Here is a 22,996-nt window from a genome sequence, read left to right on the forward strand (position 1 = left end):
TGCGAGGTAATATAATTTCTTTTGTAAGGAAAAACCCTTGTTAATACCTGGACAGTTTGTTTGGAAAAGGAGGGTTTGTTTATGTGAAACTGGTAAGGGAAAATAAAGAAGCATGAGTTAAAAAAACAACAACAACAACAAAAAAAACAAACAGCTGCAAGCAGGTATACCATGAAGACATCTCAGGTTGTTTGCCTGTTTTACTCAAATGTCTGCCTACATCTTTCTCCTGACGTAAGCTGATCCTGAAATGGACACTATCCAAAAGGAAACTGGCCGTGTTGTTTTCTACCGTGACACTATCACTTCTGAATTGTAAATGTTTAATATCGAGTAGAGGTTAAGTCGATGTATAGTGTATCCTGAAAAATACATTTGCAGATATATTTTTCTAAACATGCATTGTTCATATGCCATGTTTGTTGCCATGCTTGTTATTAAACATTTTGAACAAAGATGTTATATTTTACCACAGAAGCTGTGCTATTTCTGAACCGGGATATTTGGCAAGAAATCTGAGGTTAGTGAGAGTTTGTTTTCCAGAGCTTGGATTCAATGTCAGAATGACCCAAAATTCAATGTTACTCAGATTATGTCTGTCTGCATACCAGCGCTATCATCAATTCTTTTTCATTTTTAACCTCCTAAGACCCGAACTCAGTGTAATGTCCTCGTAAGTGGATATCAGGCCCTTGCAGAGAAAATTTAAGTATTTTGTGGACATCACCCAAAATGTGATGTCCACATATGTGGATGGATGGATGGAGGTTAATAAATCAATTTAAAAAAACAAACAACAACAACCATCAATATCCAGACCTGAAGAAAACTACTATAAGCACACAGAGCTATAATGTTGTTTTTTAGCTAAATACCAGTCATACTGACCTGTTAATGTGAGCGAGATAGAATGTTTACGCTTCTCTTGGTGCATTATACTAATATAATAACATCTGCCTGTGAAGTAGTCAGACTCGAACGTCAAGGAAGGTGGTAGGGAAGCAGACTATGCAGACATTTCAGGTTTCCAAGGTGAGCAATTTATTTACAGTGAACTTAATTTAATGTAACTTAACAAAACTTCCCCCCCAAAATAAACTCTATTAACAAACCTCAACACAACATGGCTCTGGTAACACAACATGGCTCTGGTAACACAACATGGCTCTGGTAACACAACATGGCTCTGGTAACACAACATGGCTCTGGTAACACAACATGGCTCTGGTAACACAACATGGCTCTGGTAACACAACATGGCTCTGGTAACACAACATGGCTCTGGTAACACAGCTCACCTCCCCTCTCTCCTGCATCTGGTAGACACTGGCTTTAAATAGGGCCATCAATTTCCCTCCAATTGCCCAGCCAGTACCACTCACTCAACTGAGGGATCTAAAACTCTACACAGATTATCTAAAAACACAAAACCTCTACACACTTCTAATATGCACATTTACACAACTAAATGGCAGTATTAACAAAAGGAAAAACATTAAACAAATCCCTTTAAACCTTAACACAAACAAAAGGAAGCATCTCTATGGAAAAAGAAACCCCTCCACCTGGTTTGACCTGATGTCATATGTGACATCATCAGGACTTTAAAATGAGGAAATGCCAGGCGGGCGTTTCCCCACACCTGACCCTCACTGAAAAGACAAACAAAGTAAGTATGAACAAATGACTTAATCTGTAACATAATAAAATATAAAGAAACATGTAACTGAGTATTTGTCTTAATTTGCAGAATGTTTGATTGGCCGGCAACAGAACGCTTACACAAACAAACCCGGGATAGTGAGTGAAGCAATGTTACTTGACAAATAGCAAATCATAGCAAATACATAGAAACAGAATAATGTGTACAATGTGCAAAAAAAAAAAAAAGGTAAACACATATGGGACAAATGGAGAGCATTGCAACTGCTCCTCCACTTTGTCACACTGCCAAAAACAAACAACAATTACAGCTGAGCCTCATGGAAATGTCAGTAGTTACAGAGGTTACAAACAAATTCAAGTACTTTGCCTAAGTTAAGAGGATCTCTGGAGTTACTGAACCATCGTAATTAGAAAAATTTGTTTTAATGCCAAATGTTGGAAAGATTATTAGTAGTTGTTAACAAATTTTACTATGAAGCTCACGGTGAAACAAGAATGACTGTGATGGCAACAAATATCTGCACCAAACTTCCAGCTGCTCAGACTTTTCAGTCTGAAATTCTGGACTAACTGAACAGCTGTTTTTAAAGTCATTCATTACAGCAGCCTAATAAACCATAGACTCAATATAAAAGACTGACACTATGTTGTCACCCATTCGTTTTGGAGAGAGCCTCAGTGTTGGTGTTGTTAGCCCAATTTGGTGGGGGAGAATTTACCATATGAGCACAAATGGGTGTATGTTATTAGCTAGCGCTAGCAAACTTGGCTAGCAAGCTGCATCCACAGATTCTAATGGTGCATTCAAACCAAATGCGAAGCAACATTCTTTCAAAATGCAAACTCTGTGTAACAAGATGTTTTGATGTGAGATTGTGTGCAAGTGAAAATATTTCCGCTACAGCAAAAAGTTTGCTTAACACTGTGTTGCAACAATCCATCAGTTGGGATCCATCAGAGTCACGAAGAGTCTTCTGATGTTATTGATAATAAGAAAAGCAGGTAGAACTATAAGGTTCAATTTATCTTTCAGATGGACAAAATAACAAAACAAAACAAAACACAAATAGCTAGGAGAATTTGCTCAGGCTCCTAGCAAATGCAGTTATGGTATAATTTGAAACGCCTATGTGGCCTCATTGCCCAGTTATTGCATATTCAGGCCACACACCTGCCTGGTAAGCAAACAACAATACCCCAGCCTTATATGGCTGAGGAGTAAAAGAAAAGGACTTGGAGAAAAGTGAGTGAAATAACAGGACGGTAACAGTAAGGTTTCAGTAGCTTGATTCCAATTATCAGCTGTACTCTGTCTCACCCTGTGTCCTGTGAGGGGTGAATATTTGAGGGTTTCCAACATGATGAAATACTAGTAGACAATGGGAAATTTCACTTTGCATCTGGTGTGATTAACAGCACAAGAGACCTGGTAAAATTTGGAATATCCTTCACAAACTTCTTGTATTGGTCTTTATATAGAAGCGGGAAGCAATGAAGTGAAAATACATTGTTACTGTACTGAAGTACAATCTTCAGGGATTTGTACTTTACCTCAGTTATTTTTTCTATATATTTTTTTATTTCCACACTTCTTTGACTTGCTAGAAACCAACTAAAAACCGATGGGACAGTTGTGCTAAGACATTAAATGTCAATTGCATTATGGCTGTAGACTAATGACAACATCAGCCTTCAGATTTTGACTCCCTTTTGTCCTGACTTTAGCAATGAAATTTTGTCTCCCACTGGGAATAACGTCTCCCAAGGTAATGGTGCAATCTTGAAAACAGGAAAAAAAAAAGGAAGCATTTTTGTTTTCGAGACAGCTTTCCATAATGGATGCTGGACCTGGAGTAACCTTGCAACCTGTATCAGCCACTCTGCATCTGCCTTCTTTAACGCCCTTCTTGGGGAGGCAAACAAGTCAAAGCAAGAGAGTCACGGAAACTGCAAGTAAGACAAGTATGAATCTTAGACAGGCATTCACAAGATGGAAAGCACTCAGGGACTTGACAGGGCTCAAAAGCAACATTCAGTTAGATTATTTCCACTAGATCAGTAAGAAGCAAAACCTGCCAACTTATTAGCCTTATACAGAGTGGGGGAGGGGTGCAGGGACTGCTTCTATTGCCGTTTTATATATAGCAGCTACACAAACTATGAATAGATACATTTTATACAATACACTATTAACTTGTTTACTTTAATCAGTGGAACACACACAATGAACAAAGACTAAAGGCTTAGTGGATCGGTCAGACACTTATTTCTTCCCTGTGTGGCTTTTAAGGCAAAGGACTGAAAATAACTCAAGGAGAAATGGCATCATTTTCTTATAAACAAGTTTTTTTTAGGGTCTATTAGCGTTACTTTTGTGAAATTTATCTTTATTCTTGGAGACAGCTCCGCTCTGACCGGGTAAAAAAAGCATGCACTGAAATCCACATGCTACAAATCTCTATGATAACACAAACTGTCACTTTTTAAATTGAGGAACTGCTCCATGAAGTCTACTCAGTGACACTTGCAATTATGCTAAACATGTAAATACATGTATTTTATGGCTCTGTGCCAATTACCACAGCACTGTGGGATTTGCATAGACAACAAGGCTGCCTCTACTAGAAATCTGTTTATCAACAGAAGTACAGGAAGACAAACACGCCACTTAAACTCTTTCAACCGGAATTTTTGGGGTTCGAGCACAACAACTGAGAACTTGAGCGTGAGCATATTCCTCCTGCAGGTGTTTCCTATGACTACTTTTGCCAGACCAAATGTAAATTAACCAAGATGAAGCCAATTATTTTCCTTAAGGAAGCACATGACATAATGAATGTATTACGCATCAGGCAGAACACATTAAATCAACATAACTGCTGCAAACAATTCAGAAAAATGTGGCATTTATATACACAGTATCTGTGTTGATATGATTTCCTAATATGGCCTTTGGCTTCATCAGTATTCCTCCTGCAAAATCGGGATCATCCACACTAGTGAATGCATTAATCTTGTCGCCAACTCTGATATTACCCTCATTCATCAAAACGCAGCGGGTGCATCAGGACGCCACGAGTCGGCTTTTGATCTAAACTTTTGACTTTTCTTTTTTTAAACCTACACAGGTGCGTGACATGTACTTCTGTCAGACTAACTTGCTATGGTGGAAGGCATTAAAGCACATGTTATATTTAGGACCATCATTCAAATTCGCATACATCTGTAAGTAAAGACACAATGGATACATTCTTCTTGTACTGGAAACTCATTTTAATTCATGGCTGCTGTCATGTTACATTTTTAGTTATCATCCTGTTACTCCGTGCAAAAGGTTTCACAAACACCTCTCTTTCAACACAGCCACAAATAAAATGTTTTAGTCTAGAAAACAGGACAGAGCCTCGGCACCATCTAGTGGTGCAGTGATTCAGTTCAGTTTTTGTTGATGGGGCAGTGGGAGCAGTTTAGAGCCGCATGGAGACCGGCGGTGCTGGCGATTGCAGCTCCTGGTCCAACAGCCGGAAGAGCATGGCACTTTTGTTGCTCTCCAAGATTTGTCCCAGAGAGCGGTGGAGTTGAGCCTGCAGATAATGCACGTCCCGCAGCCGCTCCTTACAGTTCAGCTGGGAGAAATAGGCGACGGCCTCGTTTAGCGTGTCGAGAGCCGAAGCTGCTAAACGCAAATCTGCTGGGACATAAACAGCAGTATGCAAATGTAGATGAAAACCGTGCAGCATTATGAGCAGAGGACCAGTATATGTGGTGAGGTGGTGTGTCAGGGGAGCAAACTGTTACCTGCTTGCCCTTGTCTGTTTGGCTTGAACCCAGCCACTGCCATCTGACAGCGGGCTGCCAGCAGCATGGCACGACCTTTGTCCATGACTGCTCTGTGGGCCAGAATAGGCTCAATGGCTTCATGCAGCACATTCAGAGCTTGCTCAGGAACCCCCAACATCAGCTGCAGAAACGAGAGACAACAAATGCAATAAATAAACCATGTGGGGGATTTTTGCATAAACGCAAGCTGATATTTGCACAGCTAAGTGAAGTCTCTTTTAATGCTGCAGCTGACCTGAGTGAAGGCCAGGTGAAGGATGGTTTCCGAGGCCAGTGACTGGAGGTGGTGCTGTCTAGCCAGAGCCAAGGCCTGCAGGAGGACAGGAAGAGCTGTGGAGAAGCCAGATGACTCCCAGTGGAGCTCAGCAGTGGACAGCATCACTCTGAAAGAGACAAAATGACTTTGTGTGATCTCTGAAGCATAAAGGCCAAATTACATTTATGTTGGGATCTTTATATCTTACAGGAGAACAGTTAAGACTTGCAAGGGTGATGTATAGTTTGAACTTAATTCCTTTTAAACAAGTTTGATTGGACAAATAAAAATAAATGATAGTAGAATAAGTGCATTTACTCAAATTGAGTGGAGCCGTAACGGTATGAGAAAACCGGGTCCTACCTGATGACCATCTCTGTACACTTAGTCTTCTCACAGCGAGCCTGCAGCTGCTGTAAGATGTGGTATGCTTCAGTGCTGCGGTTGAGAGCCTTCAGAACTTGAGCTTTCCTGTCACAGAGCACACAGCTATTGTGCAGCTCAAATAAAAAGTGTATAGGGCAGCAAATGCTATAAGAAGGCCTGCAGATTCACTTTGAGTTACCTGTAAAGACCCTCTGTCTGATTTAACGCAGCGATAGCTGTGACTAGAGGCTCTGCCAAGTGATATTTCCCTTCGTTCATATGTCTCTCAAACTGGATTTTCAGATCACACAGCATCCAGAGCTGCATTTGGGACACAGAAAAGTAATTTTATTACAGTGAAATTATACCATGAATTACAGAATAAATGAACTCTGTAATGTTTGTTTTACTAATTCTACACGGCTCAAGAAAGATTAAGTAAAACACTTGATCATTAGACTACAACATATAGTTAAACTTTGGGGATCAATCTGTCCAGTTAGGAAGCACACACCTTTGTGAATTCATTTCACCTGCTTTGGTGCAAATGAAAGAGGACTAGAGAGGAAACAATAAGACAACCTCCAAAAAGTGAATGATGGGCAAACACCAATGAATGGGAACTGGCAGGTCTGCTACTGGCACCCAGTTCTGTTCACAGATGAGATGAGGTTCACACCGAGTAATGTGTCAGACATGGAAAAGTCTGAAACACTGTGGTAAATGTTTCGATGCCTACAACATAATCTGAGAAGATAACAGGATAACAGTAACAGACAAGTCAGTTCCTGTTTACTCCGGCAAATACCAACTGAGCTGCATCGTTCTGGGCTGTGAGCACAAAGGACGTCAGGCCCTCAATCTACCCTCATGAAGTCCATTTGTGTCTGGTTAGAAACATGTGTGATAGCCCATGGAAGATCATTCTGTAGGGCTTCTTTTGTTCCACCTTGCTTTAAGAAATGGACATTGGTCCTGCTGCTGGGCTCATGCCTTTCTACCGCCCTGATCTCCACTGCACTCCTAAACTCTGCAAATTGGGTTGCACCATCCTGGAGGAGCTAGACTACTTTTGCAACCTGAATGGACTGCGGGTATTGTGCCATGCTACTAACAGTGACAAGAAAAACAAAGCAAAACTATGGTGGGGAAAAAAAAAAAGAAAAAAAAAAAAATCACACAAGAGGGAGAAAGAGAAAGCAATGGCCTGGGGCCACAACCGGCTAAACCATTCCCTTTTTGGGAATTCTTGCCTTTCCACTGCACCTGTTGCCACTTTCATTTTTACCAAAGCAGGTAAAGCGGGTTTGCACTGCTTTATTCTTCTTAACTGGACACACTGAAACCCCTGACGTATAAATAATTTGTGTTATACTGATGATTATTAGGTGTTACTTTAATATTTTGGTAGTGTATTACATTTAAGTCAAAACAACGTGTACAATTATAACTACAGCATATTCTGTTTTCCACAGAGAGACAGCCAACTGTTGTTACAGCAGGAGAACTACATCAGTAAACACGACCAGAGCTTATTTCCCAACTGTTTTAATTAACAATTCTGAAAGTGACACACATGGTAATTAGTTTGCTATTTGACACAAGGAAGCAAAATATAATTATCACGGGAAAACAATCCTCCACATGAACTACTGCTAAAAATCAGAGTAACTACATCTGCCTCTCCGCTTTAGGCTAGACTCAAATTATTAATGCGGGTTGGTAAAGTTCATCCAACTTTAAATCTCATATTTAATGGTAAAGCTGAGAAGCTGAAAGAACATAATCATTTCCCTTTTTTGTTTCCAAAGCACAGACTACATAAAAAAAGATGGAGGTAGTCACCATAACACCATCATAAACCAGACGTGACAAGTGACTGAGAAATCAAAGAACACTGCAGGCACCTAACACGAGGAAGCCCACCCTAAAGCATACTCAGCTTTATCACCCTCTCTTACACTAAAGGGGATAAACTGCAAGGAAATCTCATTATATTCAGAAAGACTTGAAACTGGCATTCTATAAACAAACCATGATAGTGTTTACTGAAGTCACAGATCAAGTGAGCCAAAGAGATATTTTCCCCACAAATATAAATACAATCCCGTGGGCTCATTTGAAAGAATACAGGCATTTTTCTGCCCATGTCCACCTTTCACGTACAACCTTTTGTGTACAAAGTAGCGAGTAAACTCTGTGATACGTGTCAGTTATTTTCGAGAATATAAAAATATCTAACAAGGCTTTGGAACAAGTTTTTCTGGGTCTGAAAACTTAAAACTCTTATTTTTCAACTTTGTCCTCTTTGTAGTTACTGCGCTGATACGCTGAGAAGCACAGTGTGTTTCAGAAAATGTACCTTGGCATGCTGTGTGTGAGGAGGAAACTGTTCTTTCAGATGCTGAATAATCTCTGAAACGACACCGTACAGGCCCTGCAACACAAGCAGAGTTAGATGGGATCGTGAGTTGAACTACAGCCAAGAACACGAAAGCAGACCAGGTCAATTTTTCTTTAATGTCTAAGATACGCAATAGCAGGGCAGACAGCAGGCAGACTAGATGAAATCAAACGCGTTACCTGCTCAGCGTGTAGCTCGGCCAGGTGACAGAGGACCACAGCGAAGCCCTCTGTGTTGTTCTGCTGGACCCCGAAGTTAACTGGCTCAAGACTGCTCATGTTGAGAAGCAGCTGGGCCTGCTGCAGAGACATCGTGCTGCAGGAGACACAGGAGGCCGCGTTAATTACTTACAAAAAAAACAAAACATGTTTTTCTGCACTTGAAAAGTCGAACTTGTGTGAGAGATGTCTGGCTGTCCAAAATATTAATCCATGCGTACAACATCAGGCATTTCAGCCACTTCACTGATTTGATTTCATATGAATGGTTAAGAAGCTGCAGTGTTAGTATGCAGTCAAAAGTGAGCAGAAGTGGCAACTGTGTGTTACGGTGGCAGAGTGAAGAGCCTGACCTCTTTCCATACATCCTCCATATGGAAGTCGTCTGAGCCAGGCTGATCTCGATCAGCTCCGACAGACTGTGCTTCCAGTGAAGAATGTCTGTGTCCTTCAGGGCATCCATCAGCTTGTGTGCCGTTTTACCCTGTGTTGCCCCCTGCTGGACCAATGACTGAATGCCCAGAGATGCCAAATACTGTAAATGGAGAGGATTAATAACATTTTAAAATCTAATAATAAGTCAATTTCAGTGAGTAAATATAATATTTTGCTGCTCGTACGTTATCCAATTATTTTCTGCATAGCATTCTCTAAGAAATTTACATGCTTATGAAAATTGGGCCAAAGAAATTTACAAATAATAAAGATCCAAACCACTTTAATAGAGGAATTCATATGTGACACCTCATGTTGCACTCACTGGCAGGCAGAAATGGGCAGCCATTTTTACTGAATCCTCGGTTAGCACAGTGCTGTCAGAACCCTTCATCTGTTCCAGTGTGTAGAGCCAACTCTGATGGAGGAGAGCGTGTTAGATTCAGACGTAATTAACAATCCATCATGGCACAACCACTGAAGTGAAGATAATGAAGTGGGAACTGTTGTACCAGACAGTGCTGCAAGCACACATGATCATTGGACTCCTGGGCAATCCGGATAGCCTCCTGTAGAGCCAGATCAGCCTGTTGACTAACAGGAGAGAAAAAGGAAAACATCTTTGTTTTTTTATTCTTTTCTATGGAACTTGTCCACGTACTTGGACTCCTCCAACTCCTCCATTAGTACTCACTAATGGCCAAAGCGACAGTGCAAGCTTGCCAAGTTAAGAGCAGCGTAGCGGAGACTTCGACCATAGCCCTCGTCCCCATTGCTCTTTCCGTCATTTCCAGACAAGATGAGTCGATCAAAATAATGCAAGAGACTGTGGGCTGACAGGAAGATGTCCTGGACTCTCATGCTGTTCAAGTAGTTCAGATAATGCTGAGGAGCAAGAGAGAGAAAAGAGAGCTAATGAAGGAGACACTGACCCGCTGACTGATCTGTTTATATAGTAAGGAAAAGTTAAGGAGATGAACTTTACCGCTTCAGCAAAGTCAGGATTAAACTTCAGCATGTTGTTGAGCTCTTCCTGCAGAGCAGCAGGCTTTAGAGCTTTATTCTCATCATTCTTGAGTAGGTATGCCTGCAGAAAGAAGTTTAAACATGGTGTCTGTAAATACTATAACTGAATTTTTAAAATGTATTTATTGCATTAAATTTGTTGATATGAAGACTCTAAAGCTGTATACACATTGGTAGCAGATTGCAGCGATGATGAGACCACAGAAAGTGAACGATGCTTGACGACTTAAAGTAATCGTGGTTGAAAAATATGCTGGTAAAGTGAAGTGGGTGGGGCCCACAATAAACTCTTCTCACCTACCAGACGACTACCTATGACAGTGAAGAATACTGTTGATTGATATATGACCTGCTAGCAAATACATTAAAGCGTCACCTATGCAACTGGAACTTGGACTGTGTGCAAGTAACCAGCAATCATCTTCAAGGAGATGTGCAAATAGCTTCCAGTATGTACACAGGTTTAGAGTCCCACCTTAAAGTGGACATGAAACACTGCATGTCTTAACTAATTTACACCATGGAGCCCTGCTCTAAAAAACTATCATAGCTTTAACTTTGTTTTTAAGAGCATGCTTAGCGCCATCTAGTGCCAGTGCAGAACATGACATCACTGGCTTGGTTGGTTGCTGCTAAGAGATTTAGATTAGTTTATGCTAGCTACAAACATAAATCAGCAAATCAACACATCCGAGCATGACTAACAGGTGGATTTTCCTGTTTCAGCCAAACAAAAAAAGTAACTTTCAACAGTTATTTCTCAAATTTGGCTTCACAGACAGAGCTAAATCTAATGCAGTTTTTAGAGTAGGGCTTAATTTAGTGTTAATACATGTAGTGTTTCATGGCCACTTATAATCAACACTCACCTGTCTAGCAAGAAAGTACTCTGCTTGTTTTTGTGAGAGGGGACCTCTGCTTGGAGTATTGTCACTTCTGCAACACAAATTAGGAGGTGACACCAATCAAAAACAACAATGGCAAAATATTTCAGGGCACAGCTGAAACACTGGTGCATATTTCACTCACCGAAGCTCTGACTCGTGCAGTGGAGTGTCCAGCTCCTCCTTGTCCACTCTGTCACCTACAGTATCCTCAATGCTGGTCAGGTCCATCTCCGAGTCGTCTGCGACCAAGGCCGGCACCTGGCCGTCCATAGGCTTGGCATAGTGACTGTGGTAGTAGTGCTGCAGGGATTTGTACAGCTTGTAAACCTGACTGAAAGAAAGCTTGTTGTAGGCCAGAAGCATGTGTCGCATAAAAAGACCTGAAAAGGGGTGAAAATATTGTTTAATACAATACTTTTCAATTTTAACAATTCTCAAATCAGACTTCCACTGAGTTATAATCAGGACTGCAATAAGGTGCAAATTACTCACCTACTACACTGGTTTTGTAAGCTTCGGTATCAAAAGCTGTGAATGGAGTAGGAAGAGTAGAAAAGAAGTACTCCATGTCTTTCAGCTCTCCATCTGCCATTTCGTGGAGCCTTTAAAGGAGAAAAAACACAGTGATCGACTACAACATCAACATTTAAACTTTATTGTGTTTTAATATTACACCAAGGGAAGTGAAATCTAAGGCCTAGGGACCAGAATTTAAATGGCAAAGACTCCAGTCCAGCCCAATGGATGGCTTTGGAATATGTGAAAGAGGGCACAAATTTGGGACTTTTAACTGTATTTTATAAGTTTTATAGCTTTTCCTACTGATAAAAAACCTCAGCAATGGCCTTTCATATTAAACCAAAAGTAATGATATAACAGATAAAGAGAAAAAAAATCCTGTTTATTTCATTATCCACTTTTGAATATTTTCTTTCTTTCTTTTGTATTTCCTACAATGAGCCACAATAAAAATGATTTTTTTCTATGGCTTAACAAATCCTCTCTTTTGTATATTTACAAGACCATCTGGTCAATGAGCTACCAGGCCTTATTCTTCCACTTTACACATTTATTTCTTACAATTAAAGCCAACAGAATTGTGCTTACAGATTTCTTTTAATTTAATAGAACATTCCTAAATCATGTAGAAAAATTGAGCGCTACTGCTAAAATTGCTCTTCTTTCCTTATAGTGAGATATATCGGGGATAAAAATTCCGTTAAACTTCTTTACACTGCCCACTTAGATCAAAATTAGCTAATATATGGCCAAGACTACAAATTGAGTTGGACACTGGCGTGTAGATTTTTCCATGTGAACTTAAAGCATCGTCATTTTTCTTTCACAAATGGTAGAATGAAATCAAATGGGATAAGATCGATTTCTACCTCAGTTTGACAGCATATGCAGTCTGTGGACAACACTCCTCCACAGTCTTGAGGAACTGGCCGAGAGTCAGGTCTGGACCCTGGTAGATCAGAGTGAGCCAAGGTAAACAATGCTTCAACAACAAGGTGGATAGGTTCTAGGGTAGTTTTAGTTTCCGACATTCATAAAAACCAACCTGCTGTAGAGGGAGGATGAGCTTGTTAAGTCGCCTTCTCTCTGGCAGTGTTATCTTGGAGGCAGTCATTTCATACAGCAACGCTAACACGGAGATTTTATACGGAGTCACCCAGTCTTTAATGCCAAACACGTTAGCATGGACGACCCCGTTCGTCATCATGGGATTAAAATACAAACTTTCGTGCACACTCGCCATCTTCAAAGCGTTCACATCGATTCTGACGTGCGCTCGGTCAGCATTTAACAGAGGAATTTTAACGACAGTCGGCAGCTGCACATCACAGCGGCGGTGACTAGCTAGTTAGCCAGCAACCGGGCGTACTGAGTTAATGTAATGCTAGCTAAGTCGTTTGAAAAGTAAAAATACATCAGAGCCTATGCACGGCTAGCCTGCAGATGTACTCTTTTAAATGGCAACACGCAGATGTTTTAACTTATGAGTAAATTTGGCGTATTTTAAACGTGTTAAAAATATTTTCCCTCTCAGCTTTCAAACCGTCCTCCTTCTGTCGCCTTAAAAATACGTCATAGAAACTGCATTTTTTTTTTTTTTTTTTACATAAAACTTTATTTTCATGTTTCAAGGAAGGCTATGGCGGCAGTGACAAAACGGGAAATAATGGCGTTAAAGGAACAACTCTAAGCACAGACAACAATACGCATACGCGCATACGTGCCGTTTGATTTTTGTAGCTATTCTCGTAACTGTAGCCTGAAGGACATCTTCGCTTTCACAGTCGTCACCTGAAGGGATCATTATGACACTACACTGCCCCCTGTGGTAACAATATGCATCTTTTCCCATATGTTATAGGGCATAGGTGTCAAACTCTGGCCCGCGGGCCGAATTTGGCCCGCAGCCTAATTACATTTGCCCCGCGAAGCCATACCAAATTATTATTAGAGCTGGCCTACTGGTATTATACAGCTAATATATATATTGTTTAGTATTAAGCTTTGCTCGTTCCATATTCAGTTTTTCAGCAAAATTTGTTTGAGTCCATAAGAAGAGATTCATTCTTAAATCTGGAGGAAGATTTTTTTTTCCAATAAATATTAACGTTAGCCCGCGACCTTGTTCCAGTTTTGAATTTTGGCCCACTGTGTATTTGAGTTTGACACCCCTGTTATAGGGTCTTGGTAGTTGAATTCGGATCCCCGGGGCTAAGAAAAACTTTTCAAAGTGAAATATGGAATATTATAGTATTTTAAATTTTAATAAGTCTTGGGAATTCTGCCAAAGGCGACAGGAGTGACTACACACAAAAACACAAAGAAGTCAAATTCAAATAGGGGAGGTGTGTGACATATACTGCTTTACCGTTAAAGAGGATACATTATGTCAGATACTTTCTCTGTACATTAAAAAAAAAAACATATTAAATTTAGTCACTGATTTCCAGTCTGACTATAGTACTGTGCAAAAATGAGTCAGCCCTCATTTGTTTATATTTGGCTAGCAAGGAGCCAGACTTTCGTGTAATTCTTTAAAGCTTTTTCTTTGGACATTGGTTGGTTTTTCACTCATTTTCAGTTCAGTTCAGTAACCATTTCCAGAGGAATATGTGTTTGTTTTTCTATGTTTGTTTTGTTTGCTTGGTAAGCCACTGAACTATAAAGCATTTAAGCATAAAAATGGCATCTAAATTAAGGGATGAACCTGTGTTGTGTCTACACTGGGGTGACGATATTTGAGTTCCAAAAAAGAGGACACTTGGCCCAGTCATGAAGAACTTTGATAATACTGTTTGCCTAAAGAAAACGTTAACATATTTAAACGATGCCTTCTTTGTGCAGTTAATGAATGGTGAAATAAAAAATGTCATATAGGCTTTTATAAGTCAACAAGTGCATAAAAAGAGGACAGTTGGTTGCCCTAGTCTACACTTAACGGACATCTTAGCAAATAACAAATTTTAAATTGTATCTTTAAGCACTTTGTTACTCGCAGCCTGTCGCAAAAACACATCATTGTTTCCATTTCTTTAGTTTATGAAAAATGCCAAAGTTTGCACAAAAGAGAAATTTTGCACCAACTAGGTGATTTCCAATGATCTATTAGCTGAAAACTAGGCATATCTCAGCGTGCTTTGCAGTGTGTTCTTGTAAGTGGAGGAAAAAAAGTGGCAGGCTTAAATACCTATACAACAGAAGAACAATATTTTAAAGTCATGTCCTTAAGAAATAGGAAAAAATCCAGCATAGACCCGACACAAGAACCAAGCTTCACAAAAGCTGGACACACTGCAAGCACAGTAAAAAAGGTTTATATAGAAAAACACAGAATGAAATGCTGTCAGTCATGGATTGGCCTCCCCAGAGACCAAAGCTCAACTAAAGCTATGTGAGATCGTCTTGACAGGGAACCGAACAGAAGGGCAGCCAACATTCAAAGAAGAGCTTTGAATGTCCTTTAAGAAGCCTGGAGAACTATTCTTGAAGACTACTTAAAGAAATGGTAAGAAAGCTTTCCTTAGAGAGTCCAGACTGTGTTGAAGAATAAAGGTGACACTGACTTTCAATCTTGTAAGAATTAAACTTTGTGTTTGCCTCGTATACTGTATTTGTATTTACATGTTGCAAATAAATTGTATTTACCATTTTCCTTCCAAAATATAAAAACAATGAGGACTGTCTTTTACATAGTACTATATGTCAGATTTATAATTCTATGCCTTTATGAAATAGGATGAAATCAGATAACACAGCTGTCCTGATATGTACGCAAAATGCAGCACAATTTGGTTCTGATTAGCTGAGAAGCAGCAGGTGGCACTTGTCAGCACATTTAACCATTTGGTGTCAGTGGTGGTACAATGTCATTATTTGCAGATAGTAGCATATGTGTATCTAAAATTCACTATAACTATTACAGCGCCTAATGTAAGCGGATTTAAAATGCAGCAGAGTAACCTGTTCTCAAATAATTACATTACATGTCTTATTTGGCAGATGGCTATGACAGTCCTGGGAACACTGGAGCAGGCTCTTGGCCCCAGAGCTGTGCTAAAGAGGGCTTTGTCTGTTTCTTCACACATCCTCCAGCAATATGTTGGTCATCTGGTGTTGGAGTGAACCTTAGCTCGAATATAACCAGTTTTTCAGCTAAGTGGTGAGTGAAAGTTTAAAAAATGACTTTCCTGATTTTGTTACTGGGCCACGTTTATGTCGGTAAATCCCAAAGTGCCATTTAACTTTGCTGTTTTTAACATTATGCATCAAACTCTGGAGTTCTTACTGGCTATGAAAATCCTATTCTTTTACTAACTGCGTATTTTAGTCGAGAGATTTAAGCATTTATAATTTACATTGATCAGCAGTAAAAGAAATAGCATCTTTGTCACTGTCTAGCTAATGAAAGATTAATATGACAGGCAGCGCTGACTGAATGGAAGCTGTACAAATCCAGACCTGCAGCAGAAACACTGCTGTTAAATTTGTTTTATTTGTTTAATTTATGTCAAAGGAAGCACATTTGGTAGAGCTGTGAACAGGCTGTGTGAGAAAAGAAAACTGGGAGGGAAAGAAGATTAACATGAATAATGAAAATACAAGAGAAAAAAAAGACACATATCTATATATTGGGCTACCTCTTCCAGAAGAGGGCACTAATGGTCTACCAGTTTATGCAGACTGGTTTAAAAATTCTTTTCATCAGGAACTACCATGAGAAGGGGAGAAAGACAGTAGAGGGAATGTGCCCCTTTTTTTACACTCCACCCCACCCTCCCATGTCTCAGTGTCACGATCCCGTTGAGACGAAGTCAGTAGAAAGACAATAACACCTGTCAGAGTTGATATTATTGAAAAGCTTAAATAAATTTGCTATGAATGCCTGTGTCAATACATGAGTCATTGTAAGCAAACCTCACCAACTGCATGACTGCACATTTTGTGGGATTTGATATTCAGGAAGAGCGCAAACAAACTTGTGTCGTGTCTTCTCTCTTCTGGGCTGGAGAATCCGCCATTAACTTTTGGGTTTTCTGAGCAATAGCTGAAAAATCTGTGAGGTATTGGAAAAGCTTATATTAAAAGAGCAATGCAGTCAGAACAATTACCTGGAGCAAAACACACCTCCTGTCAGTGAGTATTATTGATCTGAATTCATGGTAGTTCATTTGAAAGTTTATCTATAAAGTTTGTTGTACTAACCTTAGGAAACCAACAGATCTAATTAAAACACCTTTTAAAGTGGCAAAACTTTTTTCATATGATAAATCTAAAGCTAAGTAGCCAGTTAGCGCAAATACAAATAAAAACAAGTAAATAAAATTCTGTCTTCAAGACTCACAAATTAACCTACTCATCTCATTGCTTTAGTACATGAAAAAAGAGTAAATGCTTACAAATTCAGTTTTAGTGGTATCCATAGGCTTAGTTAGCATAAACAGGCTAAGCTAAGCTTTGCTAACTGGCTACTGTCTCTGCACACAACACACACGAGTCATTTGACTAAAACTGAAGCCTTGAGAGAAAGTTTAATAAGGTATAAATTTTATTCATTTTCAAGAACATCATGTTCTCTCATCAAGTGGCATACGCAGCTACATGTGCTGAGTACACATTACAGTAGAGCAACTGGTGTCTTCGCAGCCAGTTTCTAACTAGTTTGTGAGATATTGCGATGTAAACAACACCAATCCAGAAAATTACAGGCATAACTCCTGAGCCAAGGTTTGGCTCACTGGTCCATATGCTTGGGATGCCTCACTAGAAAAATATAACTAAAAAGATAACTAACCTTCAATTTCTTTTTCAAAATAGCCAAAATAGTCAAAGAATCCAAGATACCTGTGGAGTTAGTCCATTTTTGAGACTCACTAGTCCGTGGGTCATGAGAGTTGTAGTTTCCTTGTTAGGCCATTAAGCAGACACTAAGCACATGTTGCTTCAGATGTTTTCCAGGAATAAAATTCTAAGAATTTCCTGCAGTTCTTTTAGCTTTACTAAAAGGGTTTGTTTTTTTCTGACAGAGCTTCCTTTTTATTGCGATGAAATGATTCCTTCTCCCCAGCTTTAAAAACAGCTCTTACCTTTTCCATGTTGGGTACTGAACTTAAATGCTTGCATTAGGCTGGATTTATTCAGCCGGAGCACATTCAGTGTTGTTATAGTGTTCCTCAAATCTTTATGGCATGCTGACTATATTTAAAAGCCTTACATAACAGCAAGTGATTAAAATGTAGCAATACTAGACAGAGATTCAATTGGGGTGGAATCAACATGGCGTGGCTTTATTAACAAAAAATCCTGGAACTCAGACAGATTACATTACACTATTTCATTAGAATCTGGTTTATGTCACTAAACTGGTATGCAAATGTAATTTATAGAAGAATCTTGATGATCAGATAACTGTTCGTTTCATTTCATTGTATAAACCCTTATCAGAAGGGTGGGATGCTGGTGATTGCAGCTGTGTTTCTTCAGTCTGCTGTGAGAGTGGTATTAAGGTTTCACAGTAAACAATCTTCCTAGAATGTCAAACTATACCACCAAAATCTTTATTTAACCTCATGAAAGAAAGCCATTAATCGACAGCCCGCCGTCAGTATTATAGACAAGCTCGGCAGCATGAAAAGCTAATCTGATGAAAAACTTGATATTAGCTCGCAAATACTATCAGACAAAAGATCTCTTTAATGTTATATGCAGCTATGCTCTGAGCCGTTCGTTGCCTTTATGTAGAAATTCTATGGCAGAAGCTATACTGAGAAGCTTTGAGTATAAAGTTAGTTTTATGCTATCTCTCGTGGCTGAAAAACATCATTTAAATCACAACAACACAGAGCAGGATGTTACTTTTGCTGTCATTTTTTCCCCCTCTTCATTAATGCAAGTCATTTCTGATGACATGTCATCTATAACAGAGCCACTGCACTGTATTCCATTTTCACCTTCCTCCATTTTCCTCAGGATGCTAAAAAGAAAGTCACCAAGACTGCCGTGCCCCACGGGCAATCTGGTGCTAGCTTTGAACATGGCCTTAATTAACATATTGAACTGCTCTGTTTTCAAAAGGTCATATCGTGTCTGCTCTTCACCATTTAAGGATTTTGCATAACATATTCTCACATGAAGTTGCTCGTTGTCTCTGTTTTTTTTTTTTTTGATGGCATGCTGTGGCTTTTCCTCCTTGTAAGAACCTGTGTAACCTCGAGCCTTAGCAGGCTTTCATGCCATAACACCTTTAAATCGCTTTGCTATCAAAACAAGCCGCTGCTTTTGTGCAATTGGTAAGCGTGTGGAATAGATTAGCAAGCTAAACTTATTGTGCCTTGTGTGAGAAATGACAGACCTCTGTGTACACTGACCCTGACTCAGCTTCCTGCTGCTTACTCAGTGTCTCTAAATGGATTAAGTTGTCAGTTGGACAGCCCATCTGAGATTTTTAATATCCAGCCTGAGGTATATCAAGCAACCGTCTGCCAAATGGCATCAGAGGGATTTACTTCGATTTTATTGCAAGTTTTTCTCTCTCCCTTTTCTCATCTAAGACATGGTCATGCCCTCTATGATTTCTTGAGGGTGTTTGACTTGTACATTAATAACACACTGAGGAGATTGAATAAAAATATATTCCACGAACACTCAGTGAATATTAGGTTTTATCACTTCTACTTATAGCATATGGGAAATCTCAGAAATTAAAACCATTGGTGTATCTATTACTTTCTTTCCTCATTTTTACACCTTTGCAGATTTCCTTTAGATTGTGTCATTTCCACACAAAAAAAATCTGATATGAATGAAAGAAAAAATATGGGAGAAACTTGATGGTTTAATGGATCTGGGAAGAGACACAAAACTTACCTGAATCTTACTGACCTACAGTGAGAGGGCACTCGGCTCACTGGACCGTAAGTGACACCCAGCTCTCCATGTATGCAATAACCACCTATTTCAGCCTCTTTGCAGGGATTTACTTTCTTTGAATGGACCTTGAGCGCTTCCTTGACTTCCTTTGTCCGTGGTACTAAAGTACTGTCCATAGTGCTGAAATATAGGCTTGAAAGGCAGAGTGAAGTCTGCAGCAGTGCATTTGGTCCTGTTTCATCACGTCAGGTATCCACAGGGAGAGACATGTCAGTTGTTTGTGTGTGTTTGTGGATTTCCTTCTCCGGAAAATGTGTTTGGTTTTCTGAGCCTGTTTTGTTTGTCCTCGTTTGTGTATCTGTGTGTGTGTGTGTGTGTGTGTGTGTGGGTGCTTTCATACCACGAAAATATCTTGTAACAGTTGCCACTGTTCGTGACTGAGCTATAAACTTAGATGGCTGACTGAAATCTACTGAAAGTTCAGACATTTTTAAGCAGGAAAAAAAAACTAATTGCTTTGCATTGACCAGTTAGTTGTGACTTGATTTTTTTTCAGACCTTTCAAATCAAGTTAAAACATCCACACATCGTTAAACCCTATTTGATCAGGACAGCGGGGTTTTGAGTATTGGCTTTTGAAGCATAAATATATAAACCTATTTACAGCTGGGATGTTCTCATTTTTACAGGGATTCTGTTGTGGTTTACTTAGAAGACTCAGTTGGATGAGCTGGAGAAAAGTTCAAAAAACGATTTCAGTGAAGATCTGCATGATTACACAACAGGTAAGTATTTGCAGTTAGTTCATGTATTCAGTTTAGGGAATGTTAAATTCAAAAATTCCAATAAAGGGAAGTCAAGATTTCTTCAAATCCACCTTCCTGTATGTTTGAATGCGACTTCCACAGGCTTGAGCACAAGTGAGCTTTCTTTAGCAAGCTGACACACTGAGAGGGAATTTGCATCAAATGAGGACAGAGGAGGTAAGTAGGCAGGTAAGGTTAGCAGACGTGCTGCAAACCATTTATGAGCTAAGAGGCTTGTGCAATACTACTGCACTGTGTAGTTCAACAGTCTAGCAATGAATGGAGAGGAGAGCGAGGTTTAAATACTGCAGGTGAATGACAAATGAGACACAGGTGCGGCAGCAGGCATCCTGGACAGCGACGCCCACTTCTGGGAGCGCAGTCAACCACACTCATGATAGAGAGAGAAAAATAGAACAAGTAGAGGAGAGAAACAGAGATGGTGGATTCACCATGTCATTTTTTTGTCACTGGTGTTTGCTAAATCTTTATAAATTCTATCAGTTTCTCACAGTTACCTTGAAAGAACAAAAAAGTGATTTTTGGCTGCTCCTTTATTCACATGGGGTTGCCACAGCGGGTAGCTCTGCATGTCTGATTTGGCAGATTTTTACACAGGGTGACACCCCAAAGGGATTTGTGTCTACTCCTAGCATCGAACTGGGGATGTTTCACTTGTTAGGCAAACGTGTAAACCACAGCATAAGCAATTTGGCACCGATTATACTGAAAAAATGACAGTTGATGAGGCTTTTCCTGTTTTCAACGCAATACTATAAACTCTGATTGACAAAAATATAACACAAGGAATATGAACTGCAAATACTGTTTTTTCACATAGCATAAAATATACTAATTAAAGTTCTGTAAGTGCAAAACAAAAATAAATGAAAAGAAAATCTCACCCAGAGACACACTCCGGGGCCTGATCAATCCTGGCAGGGCCTCCTTGGTTGAGGGTGTCTAGTGATAATGGCCGAAACACCCGATGAATCCAAGGTCAACTACTGACAATGTGTCCCAAATTTTAATATGATAATCTAGATCAGATCTCTAATCGCTAAACCTGACCAAGGAAGGAAAAAAAATGGCGCATTAGCTTGGGGAAAAGACCGAAAGTCTGGGCTGCCTTTCCTCATTACAGCCATCCCTCAAGACTTTCTAAATTTGAAGCAATGGTCTAAGGAGCTTGGAAAGAAAAGCGTCTGGACTTCTTTAAGTAGCTCAAAGACGTTTTACCTCTCATCCGAGGACGTTTCTTCAGTTCTAGGGTTTTCTTGGATAAGTGGTGAAACGCCTTCAAGCTACTTAAAGAAGTCCAGACACTTTTCTTTCCAGGTTCCTTAGAATACGATGACCTGGATGACTGAGAACCTTCACAGACATTTGAAGCAATGCATTATCAGGGATTGTAACATCTAGTTCTTTTACTGAATCACGTAGTTAGTTTATAACAAAGGTAGAACAGACACAACAAAGGTAAACAAGACTAAGAGGGTATTAATGATAAACATGAGCATATTATGGTAAATCATAATACATCAGGTAGGGTAAATAAATAGACATTTAAAATAGCCTTTTAACGACTTTCTATAAATTTACAGCCTATATCATTTGTTTTACTTTCTTTCACCATTTACCATTTAAGAAGTTACAAAGAAAAAAGAAAAAGTTTATCAAGGACAAGTTAAAAAGTGTGGTAGCTGGTTGATATGTAGTATGTAGAAATGAGAGAGTTATCCCTACCCATTAAAAATAATCAAAACCACAGTTTAAACCAGTTTGAGTTGAAATTCATGACTTGTCACAGTTGCCTACTATATATACGTGTGTGTGTGTGTGTGTTTTCTGAAGGTTACCAAGTAACTGGATTTAGATAAATGGACTAATGACCAGAGTGGGGACTGGGTAGGTGGGTAAAGACTGGGCATACTGGTGTAGTGTGGGGAAAAGAATAATTAAAAAGAATAAGCAGATGTTAGGCGAGATATACATTGGTGTGAAAAAGTGTTTGTGTACTACGGTGCTGTTACTAGGTTACATCAAGGGTAGAAGACATCAATTTATATTCAGGGCTTCATTCATGCTGATTAGATTCACTCATACAAGTCTACCTTTTATACGAGCTTTATAATATCCAGGGTGTGGAAATTAGAAATACAGTGGTGTGAAGAAGTGTTTGCCCCTTCCTGATTTTTTTTTTATTCTTTTGTATGTTTGTCACACTTAAATGTTTCAGATCATTAAACAAATTTTAAATATTAGACAAAGATAACACAAGTAAACAAAAATTCAGTTAAAGGTGTTTATTATTAAGGGAAAAAAAAGTTGTAGCATAAATTAACTGTGTTGTATCACATCTTTGGAAAGCTGAGTTCAATTTCGCCCAGGCCTGATTACTGCCAAACACGTTCATCTGTGAGTGACTCTAATCAGCATCACCTTATAAATAAATCGACGTCTTCTACCCTTGATGTAACATAGTAACAGTCCCTAGATGTATTCAGTCAAGCACAGTGCGTCACTGTAAACTTTGCCACACTACTGCAAACTAAATCTAGTTTGAAATTTACATCTGCACCATGAACACATCACAGGTGTGAGGAAAAAAAGTATGTAATGATGGCGTAAGCAGGCTGCGGGGTGTCTTATTTTCTTATTTTTAACAAGTATCTCCGTGTGGATACTGGAAGCAATACCAGGCTCAG

The 22,996-nt window shown here is 39.4% G+C and overlaps 1 protein-coding gene across 2 annotated transcripts; it reads right to left on the minus strand.

The window, feature by feature from the left end:
• Positions 1-1,071: 1,071 nt before the first annotated feature.
• Positions 1,072-13,206, minus strand: anapc5 (anaphase promoting complex subunit 5). Of its 2 annotated transcripts, none has more exons than XM_087849001.1 (17): positions 12,662-13,206; positions 12,486-12,565; positions 11,590-11,699; positions 11,240-11,477; positions 11,080-11,146; positions 10,170-10,271; positions 9,879-10,069; positions 9,697-9,778; positions 9,510-9,602; positions 9,103-9,284; positions 8,711-8,846; positions 8,490-8,564; positions 6,327-6,448; positions 6,125-6,232; positions 5,741-5,888; positions 5,464-5,626; positions 1,072-5,356 (listed from the first exon to the last, which is right to left on the minus strand). In XM_087849001.1, exons 1-17 carry the CDS (start codon positions 12,857-12,859, stop codon positions 5,133-5,135), a joined length of 2,319 nt encoding a protein of 772 aa, XP_087705127.1. In that variant the 5' UTR covers positions 12,860-13,206; the 3' UTR covers positions 1,072-5,132. The 2 variants fall into 2 exon arrangements, with proteins under 2 accessions (XP_087705127.1, XP_087705128.1); XM_087849002.1 differs by having other exon boundaries at positions 1,073-5,353.
• Between the last annotated feature and the right edge of the window lie 9,790 nt (positions 13,207-22,996).

This window comes from Neolamprologus brichardi, chromosome 12 (assembly GCF_056152115.1).
Source record: "Neolamprologus brichardi isolate AB-2024 chromosome 12, ASM5615211v1, whole genome shotgun sequence".
In the NCBI taxonomy this organism is placed as follows: domain Eukaryota; kingdom Metazoa; phylum Chordata; class Actinopteri; order Cichliformes; family Cichlidae; genus Neolamprologus; species Neolamprologus brichardi.